Source organism: Anguilla anguilla, chromosome 5 (assembly GCF_013347855.1).
Source record: "Anguilla anguilla isolate fAngAng1 chromosome 5, fAngAng1.pri, whole genome shotgun sequence".
Classification (NCBI taxonomy): domain Eukaryota; kingdom Metazoa; phylum Chordata; class Actinopteri; order Anguilliformes; family Anguillidae; genus Anguilla; species Anguilla anguilla.
The window spans coordinates 19,460,245-19,477,486 of NC_049205.1; the positions used below are offsets into that span (position 1 = coordinate 19,460,245).

At 46.5% G+C, this 17,242-nt stretch overlaps 1 protein-coding gene across 2 annotated transcripts in view; it reads right to left on the reverse strand.

The window, feature by feature from the left end:
* Positions 1-24: 24 nt before the first annotated feature.
* Positions 25-17,242, reverse strand: part of tango6 (transport and golgi organization 6 homolog (Drosophila)) — an 18,339-nt gene continuing 1,121 nt past the window's right edge. Inside the window, exons 2-19 of one of the 2 annotated variants that reach the window (XM_035419782.1) lie at positions 15,695-16,344; positions 14,716-14,832; positions 12,615-12,771; positions 11,144-11,271; positions 9,904-10,066; positions 8,993-9,060; positions 8,505-8,617; positions 7,864-8,040; positions 7,619-7,745; positions 7,070-7,267; positions 6,663-6,797; positions 5,153-5,419; positions 4,700-5,098; positions 4,235-4,292; positions 3,266-3,421; positions 2,778-2,929; positions 2,436-2,549; positions 25-1,015 (exon numbers count right to left, since the gene is read on the reverse strand). In XM_035419782.1, coding sequence (XP_035275673.1) covers positions 839-1,015; positions 2,436-2,549; positions 2,778-2,929; positions 3,266-3,421; positions 4,235-4,292; positions 4,700-5,098; positions 5,153-5,419; positions 6,663-6,797; positions 7,070-7,267; positions 7,619-7,745; positions 7,864-8,040; positions 8,505-8,617; positions 8,993-9,060; positions 9,904-10,066; positions 11,144-11,271; positions 12,615-12,771; positions 14,716-14,832; positions 15,695-16,344 — 3,356 coding nt within the window. In that variant the 3' untranslated portion in view covers positions 25-838. Of the gene's footprint in view, positions 1,016-2,435; positions 2,550-2,777; positions 2,930-3,265; positions 3,422-4,234; positions 4,293-4,699; positions 5,420-6,662; positions 6,798-7,069; positions 7,268-7,618; positions 7,746-7,863; positions 8,041-8,504; positions 8,618-8,992; positions 9,061-9,903; positions 10,067-11,143; positions 11,272-12,614; positions 12,772-14,715; positions 14,833-15,694; positions 16,345-17,242 lie in introns of both variants that reach the window. The other variant, XM_035419781.1, reaches the window with a different exon arrangement.

Sequence of the window (17,242 nt, forward strand, 5' to 3'; positions counted from 1 at the left end):
AGTCCTCAAAAAAAAATCACAAGATGTGTGCAGAAATAAAAGATTTCATTTATTGCAACATCAGTAGTCTATATCTTTACCAGCATTATGGGCTTTTGACTTTTCGAATCCCCTTGGTCCTCATCTGGACAGTAGTAAAGTGGTAGTAAAGTCAAGGGCGGGGTTATTACAGGCAACCTGACTTCAAAAATATGCAAGTTAGTTGCCATTCTTCAAGGGGAGCGTGGTGTTTACACTGGGGTTGTGTAATATGGCAGAGAATTGGAGTAACACTGGCACAGCTGAGGCCCGAGGATGGAGCCAACAGTCTTCGTCTTTGGCATGAGGCTTTGAGTATGAACTCCATTCACACATTTTCATTATATTTAAACACACACACACACACACACACACACACAACTCATAAATGACAGCTGCAGTTAGTTCCACAGCTTCTTCTATGGGTTTGAGTGACGCTGCAGTGACTCTTGAGGAGCAACTGGTATATTTTAGAAAGTGGTGTGGTGGGGTGGGGGGGGGGTGGCAATTCAGCCTTCTGTAAGATATGGTAAGATCTCACCATAAAATAACCATCATTCAGACTACGCCCACACGACATTTTGATGTCCAAGCACCTGTCTAATTTTGGTGGGTATCAAACTAGAAGTGCTTCCACTCCAGCCATATATGGTGTGTCGAACCAGAAGTCTCTCCTATTGGAGCAGATTTTGTGAGTCTATACACAGATGCTCTTACTATCTGCCCATATACGAGTATGCAGACGTCACTCCTTTCTGACCATATTTAGAGAGCCTGTGTGTAGAAAGTCCCTCCTCTCTGACTGTATTTGATTAGAGCATCAAGGCAGCACTACGATCTTCTTCTCCAGTTTCTGCGCGGGGAAGAGAAATTTCTTCATGACGTCATCCAGCTCTTCCAGGGCCAGCTGGGCGTGGAGCACGGTGACATCATCACGATCCATCCGCACCACCCACTTCAGTGCTCGGTAAAGATCCAGAAGAACATCGCCCAGGACCTACAGTCCATTAAGGAAAGAGAAAGAGACTGTATGATATATTCTAACCTGTTAAATTGTATTGTGCTTGTTATATGTATCATTAAAACCTGTGGTACAGGAAATAATGTGGAGGTGTACAGGTGTACACTAGTGGAGGAGAACAAGTCTATAGGGGGGCAGAGGTGTACAGGTGTATATACTGTACAGGAGTACAGGTGTATGTACTGTACAGGGGCAGATTTGAATAGATGCATTGTACATGTATAAATTAGCACAGGAGTACAGGTTTATGTACTGTATAAAGATACAGGTGTACGTACTGTACAGGGCTACAGGTGTATGTATATTACAGGGGTGCGGTGTATGCATTGTACAGGACTATAGGTGTATGTACTGCACAGATACACAGGTGTATGTACGTTACATGTATACAGATGTATGTTCTATATAGGAGTACAGGTGTATGTATTGTACAGGTGTACAAGTGTATGTACTGTACAGATACACAGGTGTACATACTGTACAGATACACAGGTGTATATACTGGACAGATACACAGGTGTATGTATTATGCAGGTGCACAGGTGTATATACTGTACAGATACATAGGTGTATGTATTATACAGGTGCACAGGTGTATGTACTGTACAGATACACAGGTGAATGTATTATACAGGTGCGCAGGTGTATGTACTGTACAGATACACAGGTGTATGTATTATACAGGTGCGCAGGTGTATGTACGGTACAGATACACAGGTGTATGTATTATACAGGTGCACAGGTGTATATACTGTACAGATACACAGGTGTATGTATTATACAGGTGCACAGGTGTATATACTGTAAAGATACACAGGTGTATGTATTATACAGGTGCGCAGATGTATGTACTGTACAGATACACAGGTGTATGTATTATACAGGTATGCAGATGTATGTATTGTACAGATACACAGGTGTATGTATTATACAGGTGCGCAGGTGTATACTGTACAGATACATATGTGTATGTATTATACAGGTACAAAGGTGTATATACTGTAAAGATACACAGGTGTATGTATTATACAGGTGCGCAGATGTATGTACTGTACAGATACACAGGTGTATGTATTATACAGGTGCGCAGGTGTATATACTGAACAGATACACGGGTGTATGTATTATACAGGTGCGCAGGTGTATATACTGTACAGATACATATGTGTATGTATTATACAGGTGCGAAGGTGTATATACTGTACAGATACACAGGTGTATGTACTGTACAGATACATATGTGTATGTATTATACAGGTGCGAAGGTGTATATACTGTACAGATACACAGGTGTATGTATTATACAGGTGCGCAGGTGTATATACTGTACAGATACACAGGTGTATGTACTGTACAGATACACAGGTGTATGTATTATACAGGTGCACAGTCTAACCTGTGTGGTTTTGTCGCTCAGGCCCCTCAGCAGGAGGGCGATGACGTGCACCGCGGCCCTGCGCACCTCAACCTCCCTCTCTGTCTTTACCAGAGCCGTCAGACACGAGTTCAGCTGAAACACAGAAACGCACACACACGCACACACACACACACAGATACACGCGCACACACACAGAGTTATATACCCTGCATAACAGCCACCATTCAATATTCTGAAACTGAGGTGCTATGCTCTTTCTGAGCCATTGTTCTGTCTCTCAGATTAGACACAAACTGGCTGGCTGGCTGGCTGGCTGACTGATTAACTGGTTCACTGCCTGACTGGCTGACTGCTCCTCACCTCCTGTGTGAGGGGACCCAGGGAGAAGTTCAATCTCTGGCAGAGTTCTCCCAGGTTAGACAGACTGCTAGCCCTGATAGTGGGGTCCACATCCCTCACACCCCGCAGGAACACACCAATCAGGGGCCGGCCATGGTGGGGAGCCAGGTCACCTGACACACACACACACACAGAGGGAGCAGGGTTTAATGCAAAGTGACTGAGGGAGCTCAAATCTGCAACAGAGACAAAAAGGGTTTTTAATATCTTATAAGGCTACTGAATAACAATTACACAGTTCCCATCATAAATGTCAATTAACAAACGATTGTTTCCATGTCAACGGGCTAATCGTTGGTTGAATGGTTCTGTCTCGTGTTTTCATGATTTGAATCAGAGATGACATGAGACTTAATAATAAATATCAAGTGTCCGCGATGGGTAGGGGTGAGGTGGAGGAGGGGGTCATCTTCCCCCCTGGCGCAGACAGGAGGGGTGTGCGTTCTCACCCAGCGCCCTGCTCGCCCTCATTAGCACCTCGCCCGCTTTCAGACGCGTCTCAAGCAAACGCCCCCCGGGGGAGGGGCCTGTGGCTCCGCCCTGAAACTCCTCCAGCAGCCTCTGCAGGACCGTCTCGGGGGAAGAGTCTGCCAGCACTGCCAGACCTGGGGGAAAGAGACAGTTTAACAGAGAGAAACACTGAGACAGTGGAATACTGAAAGAGTAACACTGAGACAGTGTAATACTGAAAGAGTAACACTGAGACAGTGTAATACTGAAAGAGTAACACTGAAACAGTGTAATACTGAAAGAGTAACACTGAGACAGTGTAATACAGAGAGTAACACTGAGACAGTGTAATACTGAAAGAGTAACACTGAGACAGTGTAATACAGAGAGTAACACTGAGACAGTGTAATACTGAAAGAGTAACACTGAGACAGTGTAATACAGAGAGTAACACTGAGACAGTGTAATACTGAAAGAGTAACGCTGAGACAGTGCAATACTGAAAGAGTAACGCTGAGACAGTGCAATACTGAAAGAGTAACACTGAGACAGTGCAATACTGCAAGGGTAACACTGAGACAGTGTAATACAGAAAGAGTAACACTGAGACAGTGCAATACTGAAAGAGTAAAACTAGGACAGTGCAATACTGAAAGAGTAACACTGAGACAGTGTAATACTGAAAGAGTAACACTGAGACAGTGCAATACCGAAAGAGTACCACTAGAGTAACACGAAGAGAGTAAAATAACAGACAAAATAACAAATTGTAACAGACAGGAAGAATGGATTAACACTGTCCGAATGTGTTATGTGGCTCATTCAATACAGAGAGAGAAAACACAGAGATTAACACTGAAAATGTATCACCTTAGACATGAACACGAAGAGGAACACTAACAAGGAGTAATAATAACCTCTTTAACAATACACTAGCACTGTGGCTAAAATAAAAGAACCGTACTCACCCTGAATAGCTGAAAGATACACAAACGAGTCCTCATGGTTTAGATTCTCCAAAAACAGCTGCAAGGAACAAAGGTGCAGACACAACATTAATCAGTAATTTAATAAAAGACCATCTGCAAACGCAGGCGTGCACCCATCCACACAGAAACAAGACACACAATCGCAAAGGCATACACACACGCACACACGCGCTCATGCACGCGCGCACACGCACAGACACATACACGCACGCACGCACACACACACACGCATGAACGCGCACACACGTACAGACACACACACACACACACACACGCACATGCACGAACGCACACGCACAGACACACACGCACGCACACGCACAGACACACGCACGCACGCACATGCACATGCATGAATGCACACACACGCGCGCGCACGAACGCACACGCACAGACACACAGACATGCGCGCGCACGCATACACACACAGCGTGTAACACTCACAGTCAGCACTCTGTCCTGGGCCTGCAGGGCCTCTGGTCTCCTCTCCTGCAGGGCTCTGGTTAAGCTCCGCAGGGCCACGGCCCGCGTGGGGACGTCCGGGTCGCAGGCCTCCAGCAGACACTCAGAGAACGCCCCGCTGGCGGGCGGGGCAGGGGGAGGGCCCCCGCTGACCCTGCCCCCTGCCCCTCCCGCCGCCCCGGTCACATGACATCCCGCACCGACGGGACTCCGCACCGTCCCGGACGGTGACGAACTTTCGTTCTCTCCAGCAGACGCGCCCGCCGTCCGGAGATCTGTGCCAGGTGCATTGTGGGAAGTTTGGGGAGCTGATGTGTCGCGTGTGATTTGTGGAGTGACCGTGGTACGTGAAGTTTGGGGAGTAGGCGTGTCGCGTGTGATTTGTGGAGTGACCGTGGTACGTGAAGTTTGGGGAGTAGGCGTGTTGCGTGTGATTGGGGACATGGGCGTGTCTTGTGCGAGTTGCGGAGTGGCTGTGTCCTTGTTGCATGAGACCTGGGATGTGGCAGTGCTGCGGGTCTTCTGGGAGATGCGGGCATGGGATGCCTGGGCCACAGTGTCAGGGCAGAACGCCCCATGTGTTGCTATGGCTGCACGCAAATCGGAGGCCAGCTCCTGGATGACTATCTCCGGGTGCTTCTGGGAAATGAAGTCCAGAGGAGGCAGCAGCAGCGACATGGAGGCGTAGTCCTGTGCGTTTAGCTGTGGGAGAGGGATTACCAGCTCAAATAGGACAGCAATATCCCAATCTCACAAACCACAACCCCGCCCACCAACACAAACACATATTAATCAAAAATCATAGCAACGGCCCAGTCTTGCAATCATTGGCCCCAACTTCCAGCACAAGCATCTGTTCATCAAAAATCACCAATCAGAGACATGAGCTTCATCTACCAGCATTACACACATCAAGCAACCCTGATCTAAACCAGTGGGTTTGGACCTGCAGGCAATTAATTAAGGTGTTAATTATCCAGACAAAAGTTATGGTGAACAAAACAAAATGTGAGAAATGTATTTTTTGTTATTATTAATGGAAACCTGACGAGAGGAAAAAGGCCTGACAAAAATAGCCATCAGCCATTTTCTGTCCAAAAAGTTTTTTTAAACAATTTATAACCTTTATTGACTGAAAATATTATAAAATAATGACCCATCTGGGAATCACACCAGCAATGAGTTACAAGGCCAGTTCCAAAACCCTTATATTATACTGTTGAGATGCACACACACACACACAAATGTGTTCAGACAACATACAGTTGTTCACACAAACACATAGGTGTTCAGACAAACAAACACAGAGGTGTACAGACAGAACACACACAGGTGTTCAGGCAGACAAACACAAAGATGTTCAGGCAGACAAACACACAGGTGTTCAGACAGACAAACACACAAGTGTACAGACAGAAGGCACAAAGGTGTTCAGGCAGACAAACTCAGAGGTGTTCAGAGAGACAAACGCACAGGTGTTCAGAAACACAAACTCACTGTTGTTCGGAGAGACAAACACATTGGTGTTCAGAGAGACAAACACAAAGATGTTCAGGCAGACAAACACACAGGTGTTTAGACAGACACTGACACAGGTGTACAGGCACACACACATACACAGGTGTTCAGACAGACAAACACAGGTGTTCAGACACACACACACGCGCGCACACACACACAGACACAGGTGTTCAGACAGACACACACAGGTGTACAGACACACACACACACACAGTCACAGGTGTACAGACAGAACACACATAGGTGTTCAGGCAGACAAACACACAGGTGTTCAGAGAGACAAACACACACACACAGACACAGGTGTTCAGACAGACAGACACAGATGTACAGACACACACACACACAGGTGGTCAGACACACACACACACACACACGCACACGTCTTCAGGCAGACGCACAGACAGACGGGGTGTGTGTGTACCTGCATGTCTCCCGTCAGCATGGTGGCCAGCAGGCCCATGGCCATGCTGAGAGTCTGAGATTCCACAGGGCTGTCAGAGCCTCGGGCCAGAGCCACACAGGCCCTCTCCAGCAGGGACACCACGAACCCCACCACCTGGGAGAGGGACACACACACACACATTCTAACAAATATGTAAGCACATACATAAACGCTGTATTGTAAATACATAAACATTGTAAATTTTTCACACATACACACTCACTCCCATACATACATACATACATACATGCATGCACTCACACACACAAATGTGCTCATACAAACACAGCTGTTCAGACAAGCACACAGGTATTGAGACAGCTACAACACCACTAAGCACAGAAGTCACCACAGCCAATCGCCTGCTCTCCTCGGGGTCAGCTGACCTGCGTGGGCTTGCGCAGCAGCAGGGTGTGGGAAAGGCCCTCGCACACTGCCGCCAGCACCTGCAGCAGGGCCAGCCTGCGGCTCCGCCCCTCCGCACACCGCAGCAGGTGCTCCTCCAGCTCCAGGAGCGTCATGGCCGACGTGTCCACTTCCTGTTCCTCCTCCACTTCCTCCTCTGCAGCCCAGCCAGTCAGCTCCTGCAGAGGACAGGATGGAGGGTCAGTACTCTCTCCAAGTTTCATAATGATTTTCAGTCTGCTACTGCAATCTTTCCAGTGGTTTCAATGCAGCCGTTTGTCCGAGTTCAGCGCACATAGCAAGGGTTGCTAATGTAAGATCAGACAATTTCTGGTTCAGGAAGGAGCCTAGAGATAGGTCAATTGCTCTGAACTGTACTGCTTTTGTCAGACTTACAACAGAAAGCCTGCCACCTGATGTTAGCCCTATTCCAGCATGCACTCCACTCAATTGCAGCATTTATGAAACCTTGTTCTCCAATTATTAGCTACGCATTGTACACTTCCACTCCCTCCAGCAGGGGGCAGCACCTCAAGTAGCTCCAGGAAGAAGTCTCCAGGCAGGTCCTTGTCTTTCATCTCAGCTAGCAGTTGAACCAAACACTCCACTCTCCACTGCTCTCCTGATACCTTTTCATACAGAGCCTCATCTTCATCACTGTAGAGAACGAGAGAGAGAGAGAAAGAGAGGGAGAGAGAGAGTTACATGGCTCATTCAATATCCACAGAGGCCTACATTCTGCAGTCATGTAATGATGATGTAACCTCTGAGTAACCTGATTTGCTCTCTGGGTATTAGCCTGGCTCCTCCCTCACTGCCAGGAGCGAACTGGAATCCGGGCACGACCCCACCCACGCGTGTTTGGAGATTGCACAGCTGCTTCAGTGCACTCAGGGCTTCCGGTGGCTCTGAGTGGGAGAAGTACCACTGCAGGATCTCCTCACAGGGGGCACTGTGGAGCATGGGAACACGATAGTGTGGAGAGGCAGTCAGATTAGCAGTGTGGAGCAGTGATCAGAGCAGCAGCGTGGAGCAGTGGTCAGAGCAGCAGCGTGGAGCAGTGGTCAGAGCAGCAGTGTGGAGCAGTGGTCAGAGCAGCAGTGTGGAGCAGTGGTCAGAGCAGCAGTGTACAGCAGTGGTCAGAGCAGCAGTGCAGAGCAGTGGTCAGAGCTGCAGTGTACAGCAATGGTCAGAGCAGCAGTGTGGAGCAGTGGTCAAAGCAGCAGTGTGGAGCAGTGATCAGAGCAGCAGTGTGAAGCAGTGGTCAGAGCAGCAGTGTGGAGCAGTGATCAGAGCAGCAGTGTGGAGCAGTGGTCAGAGCAGCAGTGTGAAGCAGTGGTCAGAGCAGCAGTGTGGAGCAGTGGTCAGAGCAGCAGTGTGGAGTAGCAGTAGATGAGGCATTAGAATCTAACTGACCGTAAATGACAGACACTCTGCTTTGTGAAACAGTACAGAGAGAAAAGGACAGGAACGGTCTCTCCCAGAGCCTTCAGCAGCGCAGGACAAGGACTGTTACCAACCACCCAAACCTGAGAGGGAGGAGGGAAAGAAGGAGATAGAGGAAGAATGGGGGAAGAAATGGCCAGAGGGAGGGGGGGAATAAAAATGAGAGCAAGTGAGAGAAAGTGTCACAGAAAGACAGGAATTTAAAAAAAATTAAGTTAAAGGTAAATTTTCAAAGCAAACAGCAATGATTAATATATTACACATATGTAGCACTGAACTATTAAATCAAATATGTAGCCTAATATTATGACGACAATTATGATTGGTGATTTAGAAAAATTATAGTGGAAAATTATTATGACAATGACCACCTTCAGACTAAACAAGGGTGTGATGACTTCATTGAGAGACAGAGACAGTCCTTGTGGGACAGAGACAGTGACCTGTGTGGCACTCACCTTGTACACATCTTCGATGCAGCGAGTAAGTTCCCACTCTGGCACAGACTCAGGGACCTGGAGACCCTCTGACAGGGACAGAAAGAGGAACAAACTCCCTAAATGACAACCAATCCCTCACACAGGAAACCTGACCTAGGAGGTGGAAGCATAGTAAGCCACAGTGTTTGCAATAGTGAGGGGTGGCTCTTTTTTTAATACAAAACAGTGTGTGACCTCCAGTCTGGCTCGTTATTAAAACCGACACTGATATACCTATTTATCCTATACTGAAGCTCACCAGCAACTGTGTTCATATACGATAGCTGTTATTGTCATACTGTCAATAACAGAATAGCATGTCTGATGGGCAAAATAATTCACTTTGCGTGCATGAGAACTGACTGAAATCTTCTTAAAGACACAAAAACTTTATTATGGATATTAAATGCAACTGGCAGGTCTGCACTGTCCAGAGCTTAACGATTTTTCTTTTGGAATATGCGCTGGAAGGAAATAGCAATTATTGTTGGCTGGGGAATTCGGTTTGTTTTCAGTAACACTCAAACCATTAAAGTCTGAGAGAAAAGCTGAGAAAGGGAATTGCCCCAGGCCTCATTCATATCAATGAGCTGATGCAGCAACATAGGCCCAGGGGTTCACAGCTGCTAATGAGTCAGTGTATATGCTGGCTTTTGATTCCACCAACCATTTTGGGTTAATTCTCTAAAAGGTTGTACCCCAATACTGGTATAGCCCAAGGGCGAGTGCAGTCAGCAGCTGTAGTGCAAGACTTCATTGAGACTGTTAGATCAATTATTAAAAGGTTGTGCTGCTTTAATAATTAAGAACAGAATTTGGCATGATATCTCAGAACAAATGGGCCCCTTGTTATGCATACTTAAGCAAGCCCACCACACCCCTCCACTGACCTGTTGGGACCCCACAGTGGGCGAGGGGGGCCAGTAGGGGGGTAAGCAGGTGCTGCTGGGCAAGCTCTGGGCGCTCCTGGAGCATGGTAAGCGCCGCCCTTGTGGCCACTCGCTGAAACTGCAGGGCTGTCAGCTTGTCTGGGAAGTGCAGCAGTTCCAACACCTGAACAAGAACAAAACGCATTCCTTTTTTTGTCATCAGTTACAATGTAGCGTCTTTTCCTCCCATCCCTATGTATGGTAAATCTCTATGGTGATAATCTAATTTCTTACGATTAGCTCTATGAATCTGAGCTATTGATGTTTCCACAGAGACAATGTCAAAGAGGCAGTTCACCCAACGAGACCAGGACAAGAAATACAATGGCTGCCGCCTCTGTGCAAGCATCCTATTACCTGCTGTAAGGCCGGCCAACCATAGACATTTCTGAGGTAGTGATACATCGAGCTTAGAATCATCATTCAAAATGAGCACTCTACGACAGCATGGAATGTCAATATTGAATAGTATTACGGCCCTTGGATTCCAAAAATATTTTGCAGTGGCGCAATCCCAAAACATATGCATGAAGGTGCCAAAGACCCCTGAGGACATAGCTCACGAATCGGAGAACGAACGAGTTTCATTTCTAGGTGTTACGTATGTCGTGTGAAGAAAATTAATGTACGTAAGCTGACGATCAGGATTTTTAGACACACATAAAAGATCATTCCAAATAGTATCCCAAGGGACTTCATCATGCCTAATGGATAGATCTTATTCCACACAATGTATAAAGAAATGTATAAAGAGCCTATATTAAACCATTTATTCAATTTCTCCATTGTTCACCATGAACAAAACCCATTTTTAAAGAGAAAACATTTTTGTTGCAGCTGCTTTTTTGAGATGCAGACTCAACGATACTGTGTTATACCTCCCAATTTTGATGGACTGTGTTTTCACAGTTTTCTATGCATTTAAAATGAAAAGGCAGGATGTATTGCATAGAAGAATGTTGAAGTCATAAACTTTTCACAAAACCTTCACCAAACTTTTTGTCATGTTTGCACTTTCATAACAATATACTTGTGTCCACCCAGGCATGAGTAAAATGTTTTTTTTTTTTTTTTTTTTATACTATTTGTTTAGACTGTGAGCAAAATATTTCACTTGCAACAAAATTGTAAAAAAAAAATCAATTTCAAAAGGAAATACTACCATATATCCCTTGCTTTTTTTAAATTTCAGGGAACATACCTGTGGGCACACCTGGCTGTAGTACTCCTCCACAGAGAGGGCCTGCTGGGGACAGGCCGCCAGGACCCTGGCCACCATGTCACACTTCCTCCAGTCCGACGAGGCCGGCCCCGAGCCAGCACCCCCTCCTGGCCAGAGCAGAAACAGGCAGGAGAGACAGGTAAGCGGTGGAGACGGGGGAAAGAAGACCAAACGGGAGACCTAGACTTTGTGTCACCAAAAATGGACACCTGGGACACACTGATTAGAACCAATCACTGCGGCTTGCTTTGGAGGGCACTGCTTTTTGATTGGTTCGAACAGGTCAGAGGTTGACAGCGGTTTTGAGGAAAGCTCTCTCTTCCTTCACTAGAGAAAATCTCAGCTGCTGTAGGGTTACCCCCCACTCTCCCACCCGACCGTTACTGCCAAGGGTAACCACCTGAACCCCTCGCTAACCCCCACCACTACGCGATCAGTCCCGTGTATACAACCATGCACACAAACTAATGGAAACACACACACAAACACACTTGTTTATGGCAGTCCATCGAAACAAAGGTGATGTTCCTTCCATTCGTGTGCATATGGTGAAACTTTGGCTGGTTTCTGGTTCATGTCTGTTTGACGTGATGCTACTGCATGTAGCTTTGGAGACCACAGTGGAGATCACAGTAGAGCCACAGATCTCGCCAAAGATGGAGCGGGTGGAGTCAACAGACATAGCATCAGGGTTCTGTGTCCATTGCCTCTGGGCTCCCCGTTGATTGGCCCAGAGAGTTTCAAGGTGTGCAACTTCAAAGTGTGCAACTTTAGAAGAACAGACTCAGCTCCATACAGACTGGTCCATGGTGATCGTTGGGCTTCATGGCACATGTCTTTAGTGCGGTCCCTAGTAGGTCTTTGTAACAGAGTTTCTGCCCACCTGGCTTTCTAAGGGCAACAGACAGCTGCCCATATAGGACCTGTCTTGGAAGGCATCCTTCAGGCATCTGAATCACATGCCCTACTCAGCGTAGTTGGCGTTTTTCTAAGGCAGCTTCCATGTTCAAGGTGCTGGTTTGCAGGAGGATGTCATTGTGAGGGAAGTGGTCTTTCCAGCTGACTTTTGATTGGCTGAAGACAGCAAATGTGAAAGGCCTCCAGGCATCAGATGTGTGACCGGTACACAGTCCAGGTCTGAGTGCTGTATCGAAGTGCGGAGAGGCACTCTGAGTGGACTGCCAAAGGTGGACATTCCCGAAGAGCACTAACAACCAAAGCCAGCTGAGACTCTGTTGAGACGAGTCTGGATGTCATCATCAATGAGGCAGGAGGGGATGGTGCTGCCGAGGCAGCAGAATTTCTGGCCGGTTTTTAGAGGCAAGCTGCTGACGCTGAACAGAGGAGCTTGAGATAACTGCTGGTCCTCTGGGTGTTCACAAGGAGACCCAAGGAGGAGTATAGACACACAGACAGGCACACACACACACACACACACACACAGGCTCACCTCCAGCTCCCTCCAGCACGGCTCTCACCACGGCCTGCACTCCGCTGGGCTGCATCAGCCTCTCAGACAGGAGCTGACCGCACAGCCGCCGCAGCCAGGGCAGGGCCTGGGCCAGGGGCTGACGGGGACCGCCTCCCCCACGGCCTGTGGGAGGGGCCTAGAGGAGGCAAGCGCACGGTGAGGCTAGGCTAATTTCACACTGCAGCAACAATAGAAATCAGAAGAGAACACATCCAGAGAAGCCACATTCATACTGCAGTGATAAATGGGAACCACATCTACTCTGACACAGAAAACACATCCACACGGATACATATACCATAGAAAACACAGAAGTCACATTCACACTGATTCAAATGCAGAAGGCACATTCGCACTGCAGCAAATACAGAACCTGCATTCACACTAAAACCAATGGAGAAACCACATCCACACTCATACATAAATCCCAGAGAAGACACAATTCAGAGCTGCACTACAGCACTACTGCACTACAGCAAACGTAGGAACTATATTACCACTGCGGCAAACAAAGAAACATCATTCACTCTGATACATGCACAATAACCGCTGCATCCATATTGAACACAGACTCCACATTCAAACCGCAGACAACACATGGACCACACTGACACTACAGTGAATTGAGGAACGTGATTTGTGGTTCAGCAAACACTGAAACTACACTCGCATTCAGAAACCCCATTTACGCAGCAGGAAACTCAGAAACCACATTGACACTAGGGCTGTCAAAAAAATATTCGAAGTTCGAAAACTATTCGAAAATCTTTTTTTTTTTTTTTTTCAAGTTCGATCCTAAATTTGAGCATTCGAATATTAGTTTTGGATCCCGCGTTTTGTAATTAACATGAATATACAGGCTTAATTTCATGCGGCGAATCATATTCATGCACGGAAAGTTCATTTCCTGTGCTAACGTTACTTCCTCTGTCAACAAAAAACGTCCTGCCCTGGATCCAGAGCAAGTGGATCGTCTGGTTTTCCTTGCCAATAACCTCCGTGATACTTTCAGCTGACACCTAACGTTACTGGTCAGCTAGCCTTGTGAGCCAGTCTCTTTTTTCACTTCGTTCAACAGATCTGGTCAGCTAACAATTTAGCCTAAATAATGTTCCAATGGCAGGCTATGTTTCGTTTCTGTTCTGAAGATTTTGATAAAATTGGACGATGAAAGAAGTTAAACTAAACAGAGTAAGTAATTTATGTTGTTTTAGGTTACAGGTATTAGCCGTTTGAATTTTTTGTGTTAAGAAATAAACAGGGATTTCCTGTAAACAATCATTTCCCTATTATTGTGATGCCAGGTTGTGGCAAATTACATCCACAAGAAAGTGCTTTATTCATTTGTCCATTAGCTATAAAAACTGCAGAGGGCTCATTTATAAAATGAACTTGCATGCATACTTGAAATTTTATAAATCACTACTTTGACGTGATTTTCTACGTACGTGCCACAAAGTTGACGTTTTATAAATGAGGCCCCAGATGTAGTAACCTAGTATGAAAGTTCACCGATGTCCTCTATTCTACTGCCCACTTGTGGAAAATAATGCGCAGGCCAGTTTAGAGGGAGCGTCACGTGCATATTGCGCCCGACAATAAGCAGCTTATTTTTGTGAATTATAGGCAAACGATATTCGAACATATTCAAACTCTAACTAATTACAAAGCTAATATTTGAACTCAATTTCATGGCACTTTTGACAGCCTTAATTCACACTTCAGCAGACTTGGTAATCCCGTAGAGCACAGGTGCCAAACTCCAGTCCTGGAAGGCCGCAATGTCGGCTGGTTTCTCAGCACCAGTGGTTCATTTAAGTCATTGATTGGCTAAAGAATCCACACACCTTGTTCTCAAGGTCTTAATTAGAAGCTAATTGAAAGAAAACCACAAGAACCCGCAGACCCTTGGGCTTCAGTTTCACACTCCTGCTCTAGGGCCTGCTTGTAAATCACCTCACTTTGCAGCTCAATGATCAGTGTAAACTCTGCTAAGGCCATCCATGCAAGAACAGTCGCATTAGCAAGTCATGTGACCCTTCACTTCCACATCCACCAATAAGATCAAGCCACAGCATACCTGCTTGGGACCCCCTTGGAGAATCAGGAGCTCCTTAATGACAATTGGCTGGTACACTTTTCCCAGAATGCCCTGCAGCGCTTTCCTGCAGTTCAGGCGCTCTTCCATGCTGATGCCCTTTGACACAACACAATATCCACGGTGAAACGATTCATTACATTACATTACATTACAGGCATTTAGCAGACGCTCTTATCCAGAGCGACTTACACAGCTTTTACATAGCATTTTTTTTTTTTTTTTACATTGTATCCATTTATACAGCTGGATATATACTGAAGCAATTTCGGTTAAGTACCTTGCTCAAGGGTACAACGGCAGTGTCCTACCCGGGAATCGAACCTGCGACCTTTCGGTTACAAGTCTAGTTCCTTACCCACTGTGCTACACTCCGTCCAGTTTCACCCCACTACATAAGATGCATGCTAACTATATGCTAGTCAACATTTTGGACGACATGCAGCCACCCCTCTTCCCCAAGTCCCCATCTTCGTACTTATTCCCCAGTCGTTTTCAAAACAGTATTTAGCATCCCAATCCAGTTTTTGGAGCTATAAGCAATATATTACCATTGGAAAAAAAATCTGTGATATGTACTATATATGTGATTCAAAACAGTACCAAGGAAGTATAGCCAGAAAATATTCACCAGTCACCATCGGTGTTGTTTTATTTGTTGCTACCAATGTGCCTTTTGTGGTGGAACTCTCCCCTGGTTTCTATTGTAACAACCAATGGTTCAACGGTGACTACACCCATGTCCCATGCCATATGTTATTATCACAGTGCACAGCCAGGAATTATAGTCAGAAAGTATCCACCAATCACAACTGGCGTTATTATACTGGTTGCTACTAAAATATTCTGTGATTGGTAGAACTCTTCGCTTTCTTTTTACACATACAGGGAGTCATGACCGTTGTATCCCCTATTTTAGTACCCCATACAGAGACCCAAGAAGATGAGACGTGTGTGGTACCTTGTCGCTCTCAGTGTTGGCCCCCTCTGGCCGGTGCGGACGGTACCCCAACTGGCAGAGGCCCGCCATGACATCTCCCAGATGTCGCGTGAAGATCAGCGTGGCGAGGGACGGCAGCTCAGCCAGCTCCAGCAGCGAGCACGTGGTGGTCAGGAGCCTCCTGTCACGGTCAGAGGCCCCGCCCCCGAGCACCGCCCCCTCCACAGCCGCCCCAAACGCCAACCTACGCCCCAGAGCCAGACCCACCCCAGGGGCCAGGTAGGGGCAAAGGCCCAGGGTGACCACAAACTGCAGCACCGCCCCCACGGTCTTCTGCTGGCTCACACTGAGAACGTCCGGGGGGAGGGGCGGAGCCATCTCTGGGAGGCAGGGCCCGGGAGGGGCCACGGCAGGATGGAAAGCCTCCAGCAGGCGGGAGAGGTGGCGGGCCAGACCGAGCAGCAGGAGCAGACACTCCTGTGTGAACCTCCAGGTGAGCTCCTGTGTCTCCTGGTACCACGCCACCGCAAGCCGAACCTCATCCCGCAGAGCACGCGCCTCCACCAGCCCCGGTTCCGCCAGCAGGCGAGCCTCCAGCTGCTCCAGGTTTGACTGCAGTGCATGCAACAGTGCCCCCTGCTGGGATGACTGAGCACTGTTCACATGTGAATCTGGATGGGGATAATATATGAAATGGTAAATGTTAAATGAAAATATGAACAATTTAAAATTATTTTTGTGCCGATTTTGCCAGTGAGTCAGTTCTTAGCTGAATTTATAATTGTTGATAAATTCCAGCTCAATTATTGAAAGTGGAATTGAAATTGAAGACAAGAAAATGACCTACAATATTAATTCTACTGAATTAAATGGAACAGAATCCAAATCAATTTATTTTGTAGTTCAAAACTATTAAAATCCTTTATTTTAAAGTGCAGTGTTTTGTTAAAGCAAGGCTGTATTCAACGACAATTCATTTAATAGTCATTATGTTATTTAGACTAATTGAGAGTAATGCAGCGAAGAGGCGTGAAGGAGGGGGACTTTGGGTGTGAAATTCCAATCGGTGTATTAAATGCTGAATGCTCAAACTTATTTGTTTTTGAATGCTCAAACAAACTGTTATTTGTCAATACTTCCAGTCACCACATTCCACCACACAGAAAGAAGCTTTTCAAGACTGAATAGAAGTGAGGGAAAGTTGCATCAGATAAAAGGACAGGTTCAATGGATTGTCTTTGCTACCTTAGCACTGGGAAATCGACATGACAGCTCAGGTACTGCTCGTTTGGTGAGCTAGCCAGGTAAGAAACAGTTGAATGTCTCATACGTAAACACGGATAGTTAAAGACTACTCGTGTGGGTCATTTCCGATTGATCTGGCTTTCGCCAACGTTATGTGATTTTTGTGATTGTCCTAGATAAGTGCGCGGCTCGGAACGAAAAGCACATTGACTTGAAATGAAACTTTAAAAAGACATGATTACTGGTGATAGTACTGTATAACAGCTGTCATCCCCTAGGTTAGTAGCTGGAGGTCAGAACAGCTGAGACACCGACCCATTTCAA